We start from the raw sequence: 10,023 nt of genomic DNA, 5'->3' as shown, positions 1-10,023 counted from the left end.
GCCTTTTCACCTGTTTAACCCAAAAATCTATTGATCGACTCCAGACTGTCCAGAACTCAGCTGCCAGGCTTTTAACCAGAACAAAGAAATATGACCACATTACTCCTATTTTAGCTTCATTACACTGACTTCCAGTATGTTTTAGAATTGACTTTTTCTATTGATCACTTTTAAAGCTCTTCATGGCCTCTCGCCTTGTTATATTTCTGACCTTTTAGTCCCATACACACCAGCACGTACCTTGAGATCCTCGGGCAGAGGTCTGTTGTCTGTTCCAGAGTCTCGACTGAAAACTAAAGGGGACAGAGCGTTTGCTGTCAGGGCCCCGAGGCTCTGGAACAGCCTGCCCGAGGAAATCAGGTCAGCTGAGTCAGTGAGCTCTTTCTAAGAAGTCCCTTCTTAAAACATACTTTTATAGGAGAGCCTTTCCCGATCTTATTTGACTTTATTTTATTCTATTTTACTAGTTTTATATTTATCTTAAACGTGTATTTTAGTCTTTTCAATGTTTTCATGCTTTTAACTTGTATTGTTTTTGTATTATTGTCTTTTTGGGTATTATTGTTTTTACACTTGTTAAAGCACTTTGTAACTTGTTTTTGAAAAGTGCTCTACAAATAAAGATTTTTAATATTATTTTTATTATTATTATTATTATCTTTAACTCTTAAAACATCATCGCTCGCAGTGATTAGCTGCCCATATGAATCAAATGCTCCCCACAATAGAAACCCACATTCTCATCGTTTAGCCATTGTTTATTTCTTGGATGTATATTTTAACCGCATTTTTATATTCACCTTAATTAGTTAATAAATTTCACTGCTGTTCTTCCTCGGGGCGGGGTACAGCTTCCCCCGGGACATGCGGTCTGGGGTCCTTTGCGCTTTGGGGGGTCGCAGGGTGCCCTGGCTTCTGGGGGTGGGGGTCTCTGTGCGATTGTTGATGCATCTTGATGCATTGTGCTTTTTCCCTGGGCAGGGTCTCTGAATGGCTGCTGGGTGTTTAGGTTGTGCATGGGAGTCCGGGGGAGGCATTTCCTCGTTGGCTTGGAGGGACCAGTTTGTGTCCCTGTTTTGCTGCGTTGGCCTCGGATCCATGCTTCCTCATTTCTCTGTCGGCCAGTTGTTGGACCCCTCTGGATACTGAAGTATAAAGTTAGTTTTCGGTATGTGCAATGTGGGTGCGGGGCAGGGCTGTGCTCCGGTTAATCTGGGCTTGTGCCTGGAGTTCTCGGCCCTTGACGGGTGGGTGGGTTGGTGGTGGCATGCAGCTGAGCTTGCTTGATTTTGCCTCGTTGCTGGCTTGGCTGGCGTTGCATGGTGGCCAGGGGGCGTGCTGTGCATGGGGGATGTCGGCTGGCGCTGGCGGCCTTAGTTTTTTCCGGCGGTTGGGGGGACGGCAGACTTTTATTGGCGGGTGCACGGTGACCTGCGCGGCGCGTTTGCTGCCAGGCTGGTTTGCTGGTGTTTCTCTCTGCTGGCTTTCGCTGTCGTGTTCTTCCGCTCGCTCTCTCTTGTTTGCCCGACCTCGCGCGCAGGATTCGCAGGGGGCTGCTGGGCATTGGGTGTCGCCGTGCTTGCGCAGTGTGCACGTTGGACTCGTCACTTGTGCATTGGTGTTGATGATTGCGTGGCATTTGGGCGTTTTGGTTGTTCGATGCACGGCGGTGGGGTGCTTTGTGGGGGGGAGCACTGGTCTATGTTGTGTGCACGCCGCGGTCGGTCCCTTCGATATGAGACTGACTGATTGATTTAAGATAATTGAGCGATTATTAACTAACTGATCACTAGTGAATAATTGTATAATTATTAAAGCCATACTCAGAGGTCCGGAGACTCTGGGCGAATTGGATCTCTGGTGGTGCCCCGAAACGAGAGATTTATGGATTAATATTTAAATTCATAATTTGGTATTAATTCTCATACATTTATTAAAACATAGTAGTCATACTACATGTGATATGAAGAACAGGACAGGAGGGAAATCGGTGTCCAACAGAGACTGAGAGCGAGAGGAGAGGAGGGACAAACTGAGTGTCAGAAAGAGATAAATCAACTGTATGATAAAGCGTTCTAGTCAGAAGCTGCCAGAGCTGCAGTTCCTCCTTTCCTCCTCTCTCTGTTTGATGGAGGATGATGACGGAGCAGAGCTCTGTTTTCCACAACTCCTCAACACCTCCTGCAGGAAGCCGACACTTCCTCAGTCCGAAGCCATGTTACTGAACATTCTTGTATCCTCCATGTCTATGCTCACTGTGGCTCTCAACCTGCTTGTCATCATCTCAGTCTTCCACTTCAGGCAGAGATCAATTTCTCAGCAGATCCTTCACTTTTAAGTTTAAAAAAAATGAGAAATGTACTTTTAATTAGTGCTTTTTCTAGCTTTTTCACAATTGTCTTATGCTATGTGTAATGATACTTTTCTCTTTCCCCGCAGGCAGCTCCACACACCCACCAACATCCTCCTTCTCTCTCTGGCTGTCTCAGACTTTCTCGTGGGCCTCCTGCTGATGCCGGGAGAAATCCTCCAACAAACATCCTGCTGGTTTCTTGGTGACCTTGTGTGTTCTCTGTATATTTATGTAGGGTACATCATTCCTGCTGCCTCAATAGGAGACATGGTGCTCATATCAGTTGACCGATATGTTGCTATTTGTCACCCTCTGCATTATACCACCAGAATCACTGTGAGAAGAGTTAAACTCTGTGTTTGTCTGTGTTGGTTCTGTTCTGTTTTCTACAGCAGTTTCTTTCTACAGTATGGCGTGACTCAACCAGACAGGTATAATTCCTGCTATGGAGAGTGTGTGGTTATAGCTCACTATATAGCAGAAGCTGTTGACCTTGTTTTGAGCTTATTTTTTCCAGTTACTGTCATCGTAGTTCTGTATATGAGAGTATTTGTAGTGGCTGTGTCTCAGGCTCGTGCCATGCGCTCTCACATTACTGCTGTCACACTCCAACGTACAGTGACTCTAACAGTGAAGAAATCTGAGCTGAAAGCAGCCAGGACTCTTGGTGTTCTTGTAGTTGTGTTTCTAATATGTTTATTCCCATATTATGGTGTGTCTCTTGCAGGGGGCAACTCGCTCAATACTACTTCTATAACCTTTGTAATAAATTTGTTTTATTTAAACTCATGTCTAAACCCTGTGATTTATGCCATGTTCTACCCCTGGTTTAGAAAAGCAGTTAAACTTATTGTTACTCTTCAGATACTGCAGCCTGGCTCCTGTGAGGCCAAAATGCTGTAGTGATTGAAATGAGATCTGCTCTATGAAAGGTTTCCAATGAACTTAAAATCCAAAAAGTGGAAGTGAAATTTATTTTTCTCTCTTTTTAAATAGTATATAAACTGTATATGTATATATTTACAAGTTGGCATGACCTGAAAACTAAACAATCCAAATCTAATCCCTATAGCCCACAGATGTGACAGGGGAGGTGGGTCAAGCATGTAGGAGGAGAAAATGGAACAGCATTAAACTGACTGGTTGAAAACAATGTGGATTTTAGATTCTCTTGCTTATTATCAATACTTTGTGCTATGGATATATTTCTTTTTGTACATAATCATATGTACATATACATCTGTTAACGCAAATAAATCAATCACACCCTTTTTGATATCACATTTTCACATGTCATGTGTTTTCTCAGTAACTGACCCACTGCAAACATTCAGAAATCTGAATAATAAGATCATAGATCAGAAATGCTTTGCATCTCTAGGAAGGAATAATATCAACTATATCATAAGCACCATGCACTGTTTCTCTGTTTATTTCATTCAGTTTCATCCAGTAAGCTGTGAACTTACAAACATTATACAAATATTAATAGTCTTTTCTCTTAGGAAACCTTTTCTTTAGACTTTAGAGAACAACAAAAGATACACAGACACACCAATACAAAAACAAAAAACAAAGCAAACTCAATACAACAATTTGCTGAATCAATACAAAAAGCACAGCAATAAGGGTGACAAAGTTAACATGTGTGATGTTTTAATATAAATCAGTGTATTGGAGGTACTCCCAGTTAAAAGAAAGAGTCCAGAGTTCAACAAAAAATGCTTTTCTTTGTGGATTCAACCATGAACAACTCAGCTGCCCTCAGTACGTGCTGTATATAACTTGACAGTCAGAAAAACACCTTTCTAACATCAAGAATATGAAGCCAGAGGTCCATTTGTTTATTGTTGTTGCAAGGAAAGGTAAAACAAAAACATACAAAGTGCATAATCAACAAAATGCTTGCTTTCATCATGTACACATATTTCTAGATTAGCTCACATAAAACTACAGATCACAGTCATGCTCACCTACTTCTTGTTACTGTGAAAACATATATGACTTTGAAACAAGACTTTGAACATATTAGCTTAGTTGTGACAAACACCAGAACAACCTTACTGTCTGAGAAGTAGGTTATGGCCTCAAGGTCTAGTTTTGCTCAGATTAGGTCTGCTAACTTGACAGCAAGCACTGCTGAGCAAAGGTCCTGGGGCCTAATTTATAAAACTGTGTGTAGAATCCTCACTAAAAGTGTATGTGCTCCCAAAAGCCAAAAAAATAGGTTTAAATGTTTTAATTTAAAAAAAAACCATATTTGTTCATCATATTTGTGTTGAAGGCTTAATTTTAGCTATGGAGTGATACATCTTGTCTCTAAATGATCTTTGTTGGGAGTTGCACACATAGACATAATACAGAGACAGACACCCTATTGGGTGCTGGGCGCAAGAAATGCGGCCACCATCTTGAACCAGTCGTCCTCCTAGTTGCGCAGCTGAAGAAAGCAAAATGCCAGAGCACTGTGCAGCATATTCATGCTCAAATCGGCGGACCATTGCAAACAGGGCTCAAGGGATTACTTTTCACAAGTAAGATTTAACATTACCGTACTATTGGTTGTATTTTGTGAATAGAATATTACCAGAGTGATGAGAAGGAGCAAGGATCTTTGATATTACTGTACTGAAATCGTAGCCAGCTAGCTAGGCTATGTTTACTGCACCGGCCGGTGTTCACCCGGCTATGAACTGAGACTTGATACGTCATATTACATAACACTGACTTAGTTTACAACTGTCACAAGAATGCTATTGTAGAAAAAAACAAATATTACTGGTATAACATTGGCCAGCGAATTTTACACAAGTGGCACAGACTGTATTATCAGTGTTGGGCAGTCACTACTTGTAGCCTAGCTAGTAACTTAGTATTTTTTTGGTAGCTTCACTATTTACTGAATCAGCTTTTCAGTAGCTTAACTATCCAAACGAAGGTTAAAATGAAGGGCAACTGGACTTGGTTGAAGATACTGGAAGACGTTTCGTCCCTCATCCAAAGGACTTCTTCAGTTCTGACTGACTGGCAGGGAAACTCAGCTATTTAACCTCAGTGGGGTCGTTGGTCCGGGTCATCGATACCGCTGGTTCGTTAGTGTTCCTGGTTGCTGTGACGACAGTTGTTACAGTCGTTAAGACTACCTGTGGCCAAGACTGAACGACCATCGTTGGCATCTTCAACTGAGGCCAATAGGTTACGTTTGTTGAGTTTCCTGGGAAGTGATGAAAGGACAGGACCTTTGGATGAGGGACGAAACGTCTTCCAGTATCTTCAACCAAGTCCAGTTGCCCTTCATTTTAACCTTCGTTTGGATAACTATGACCTGGATGACTGAGAATCTTCATAGACAGTAGCTTAACTACTTTATTTATCAAGTAGCTTGGCCACGCAAGCTACACTTTTCTTGTCATGTGAAATTAGTGCAACTTAAAGTACCTTCTTATGTAGTGAACAAGTCTACTGCTGTGTTTGCGTTACTTAGCTTGCTACATTTGACTGGGTGGTAGCTTTTGTGTAGTGAAGCTTTATTCATGGCAGAGTAACTCATAGCTTAGCTCACTACAATTTCCAAGTAGCTTGCCCAACACTGTGTATTATTCACATGTAATTCACCCTGACTCATGTCTCGTACCCACCCACTTACTTAAAATAAAGGCAGAACATCTGACTGTAGAATGGTTTGAAAATAAGCTTATTCACAGTTTTAGCAACTATGGTTCATTATCAACAGATATGCATCAAAATAGGAGTTTTGTTGAAGAAGTGAAGTCAAGGTTTGTTTTTATTATCTTGTTTTTATTTAATCTTCTAATCTTAATCTTAATCATATTAATATGTATATTGTATATTATATTTGTATATATTAACAACAACAGCCTCTCTTTGTCTCGGAGGACGGGAACCCATGACTTGAGCTTGGTTTGTGTCACTCCTTTGTTTCCTCAGCCCATCTTGCGGGCTCCTGCAGACAAGTGTAGTTATTTTACGCAAAATGTAAATTTTGCGTGTATAGGAGCTGCCCGCTGGGCTGAAAGGAAAATGCTAGTAGAGCTTCCGGTCGCTAACTAGCTAGCTAGCTAGCTAGCTAGTGAAGTTTGTGTTTAAGTCGTTGACATTCCCTCAAGGCAACTTACCCTAACCTAACTATCACAGAAGTTTATGCCTAAACCTACGTCAATAAATATATGTATGGCTAAATCTACAGCTGGTAGGGTTAGCCTCCTTCATGTTGCAACGCAATAGTAAAACTGCAGCGTATCATACACATGCAGAATCAATATTTTGTGTAAAATAGCCACGTTTTTGTCAAAGCGTGTGTATATGACACTTCAGATGAGAACGGGTTGCTCTGCAGCAGCCATCGCTCCTGTCCCAGCACTCAAGGGTATGGGCCGTTGGTCATCATATGTCTATGAACGCTACCTTTGGCCCAACGCTCAAGCCATCCTCAGTGTTCAATGGCCATGAGTACCCCATATCTGCTAGCCCATTTATCTATTACGTATATTAACCTCTGGTTTCACTTAATAACCTATGTTAATTTAAACTAGCAAATCCTTATAATTTCAAGTGGCCTCACTGCATGTCATTTAGTCTAACTGGCTTTACTAAGTGCTCAGTTGGGTCCTCTTGCTGGCATTTCCATGTAAGTGCATTGAAGGCCACGGAGGTTTGCCAGTGTTGTTGTTTTGAAGATCTTTGCTCCTGCTCTCTGCCTCGACTTTCCATGAGGGTGTGTTGAAGGGCAGGGAGATCACAGAACAGAGCCATACCGGTAAACATAACTTACTGCAAAGCAAATATCACTTTTATTAAAGTTGTCCTGATTGCATTGCGCTACATGTGGATCCCATGTTGGTGCCCCTTAATTAATCATCATTAGTAATTAGTTTAGTTGTAATAATTAACTTAATACTAATACCCATCTTTGATATTTAATAACCAAAATACCCTACTGATTGTCAACAGAAAGGGAGCAACATACAGGGAGGATTGGAGAGAAAGTGATGAAGACCATGATGGTGATATGAAGAGGAAGAAGAGAGGAGGGACACCAGTGTTCAATAGAGACTGAGAGCGAGAGGAGAGGAGGGACAAACTGAGTGTCAGAAAGAGATAAATCAACTGTATGATAAAGCGTTCTGGTCAGAAGCTGCCAGAGCTGCAGCTCCTCCTTTCCTCCTCTCACTGTCTGATGGAGGTTGATGACGGAGCAGAGCTCTGCTTTCCACAATTCCTCAACACCTCCTGCAGGAAGTCGACACTTCCTCAGTCCGAAGCTGTATTTCTGCACACTCTTGTGTTCTCCATCTCTGTGCTCACTGTGGCTCTCAACCTGCTTGTCATCATCTCAGTCTCCCACTTCAGGCAGAGATCAATTTCTCAGCAGAGTTTTAGAAATACATGTACTTCAAACTTTAAAATTTACGTTTTCCACAATTTTTCACTATATGTTATGATACTTTTCTCTTTCCCTCCAGGCAGCTCCACACACCCACCAACATCCTCCTCCTCTCTCTGGCTGTCTCAGACTTTCTCGTGGGCCTCCTGCTGATGCCGGTAGAAATCCTCCGAAAAACATCCTGCTGGTTTCTTGGTGACCTTGTGTGTTCTTTGTATGTCAGTGTATCATACATTATTCCCTCTACCTCTGTAGGAAACATGGTGCTCATCTCACTCGACCGATATGTTGCTATTTGTCACCCTCTGCATTATACCACCAGAATCACTGTAAGAAGAGTTAAACTCTGTGTTTTTCTGTGTTGGTTCTGTTCTGTTTTCTACAGCAGTGTAGTTCTAAAAGATGACCTGACTCAACCAGGCAGGTATAATTCCTGCTACGGAGAGTGTGTTGTTGTAATTGACCATATCGCAGAAGCAGTTGACCTTGCTTTGACCTTTATTGTTCCAGTTTCTCTCATTGTAGTTCTGTATATGGGAGTGTTTGTAGTGGCTGTGTCTCAGGCTCGTGCCATGCGCTCTCACATTACAGCTGTCACACTCCAACGTTCAGTGACTCTAATAGCAAAGAAATCTGAGCTGAAAGCAGCCAGGACTCTTGGTGTTCTTGTAGTTGTGTTCCTAATATGTTTCTGCCCATATTATGGTGTGTCTCTTGCAGGGGGCAGCTTAATTAATACATCGTCTGTAAACTTTGTGATATATCTGTGTTATTTTAACTCATGTCTAAACCCTGTGATTTATACCATGTTCTACCCCTGGTTTAGAAAATCAGTTAAAGTCACTGTTACTCTTCAGATTCTGCAGCCTGGCTCCTTTGAGACCAACATACTGTAGAGAGGCTGTGATGTGACTGAAATAAGATCTGCTCTACAATGTTTTCAATGAATTTAAAATGAAATGTATTTCTTCTCTCTCTTTAAGAAGTATATACACAGTGTATTTATGCTTTAGCCTGTGACCACTGACCACTTCTGAATAATGAATGAATAATCTGAATAATTAGATCATAATATCATGAGCACCATGCTCTTTTTCTCTGTTCAGTTCGTCTACTTTCATCCAGTAAGCTGTGAAATGACAAACATGATGCACATATTAAGTTATTTCTCTCAGGAAACCTTTTTCCGTTGTGACAGTAAACATTTCAGAGCAACACAACAACAGCACTTCTACTGTTATTTACATTGTGGCTGATGTAACAAAACTCTCACATGCTTTACAGGTATCAGATTCCACCAGCTTGACTGTGTGGTTATTAAACTGAAATGAACTGAATTAAATAAGCATTATGAAATCATTTTGGGACACATTATTTTGATGCTATTTATTCAAGTTCACATAGTGATTTAGTCTGTAAAATGCTGAGTATAGAAAGTTAAATAATACTTTACAATATACACTGTACACTGTAAAAAGTCATTCAGTGCTATTGTCCTAATTTTAAAAACTATATTTATTCCAATAAATTAACTTATTTTTATTTCTTTGTTTTTTGAGTTTTCAAAAAGTAAAAAAGTGTGAATATTTTCGTAACTTAATATTTTCTATAATAAAATTAATTTAATTGGACTTCACCATAAATTGATTTTACAAAACTCATTTTAAAAGTTTATATCAGACGTATCCTTATGGACGTATCAGACGTAAAAAGACACGACCCGCCCACTACCTGCAGCAACAGAAGAACAAGCCCGGGCAAATCCTTCATTCTCGTCTGTTCCAGAAGTTTATTCGAACGGGGTTTTCTACGGAGCCGGATAATACTTCACGTACCTCATGTAAGTACAGTGGGTACGGAAAGTATTCAGACCCCTTTAAATTTTTCACTCTTTGTTTCATTGCAGCCATTTTCCAAAAATCAAAAAAGTTCATTTTATTTCTCAGTAATGTACACTCAGCACCCCATCTTGACAGAAAAAAACAGAAATGTAGAAATTTTTGCAAATTTATTAAAAAAGAAAAACTGAAATATCACATGGTCATAAGTATTCAGACCCTTTGCCGTGACACTCATATTTAACTCAGGTGCTGTCTATTTCTTCTGATCATCCTTGAGATGGTTCTACACCTTCATTTGAGTCCAGCTGTGTTTGATTATACTGATTGGACTTGATTAGGAAAGCCACACACCTGTCTATATAAGACCTTACAGCTCACAGTGCATGTCAGAGCAAATGAGAATCATGAGGTCAAAGGAACTGCCT

The 10,023-nt window shown here is 40.7% G+C and overlaps 2 protein-coding genes across 2 annotated transcripts; both read left to right on the top strand.

The window, feature by feature from the left end:
* The first annotated feature begins 2,128 nt into the window (after nt 1-2,128).
* On the top strand, nt 2,129-3,256 carry LOC123965488 (trace amine-associated receptor 13c-like). The gene is made up of 2 exons (XM_046042006.1): nt 2,129-2,301; nt 2,440-3,256. Exons 1-2 carry the CDS (start codon nt 2,129-2,131, stop codon nt 3,254-3,256), a joined length of 990 nt encoding a protein of 329 aa, XP_045897962.1.
* A 4,294-nt stretch (nt 3,257-7,550) lies between these two features.
* On the top strand, nt 7,551-8,653 carry LOC123965487 (trace amine-associated receptor 13c-like). Its single transcript, XM_046042005.1, has 2 exons — nt 7,551-7,723; nt 7,837-8,653. The coding sequence occupies exons 1-2, from the start codon at nt 7,551-7,553 to the stop codon at nt 8,651-8,653; spliced, it is 990 nt and encodes a 329-aa protein (XP_045897961.1).
* The last annotated feature ends 1,370 nt before the right edge of the window (nt 8,654-10,023 follow it).

This window comes from Micropterus dolomieu, unplaced genomic scaffold, assembly GCF_021292245.1.
Source record: "Micropterus dolomieu isolate WLL.071019.BEF.003 ecotype Adirondacks unplaced genomic scaffold, ASM2129224v1 contig_9844, whole genome shotgun sequence".
Classification (NCBI taxonomy): Eukaryota; Metazoa; Chordata; class Actinopteri; order Centrarchiformes; family Centrarchidae; genus Micropterus; species Micropterus dolomieu.
This window is presented reverse-complemented; position numbering and strand designations above follow the sequence as displayed.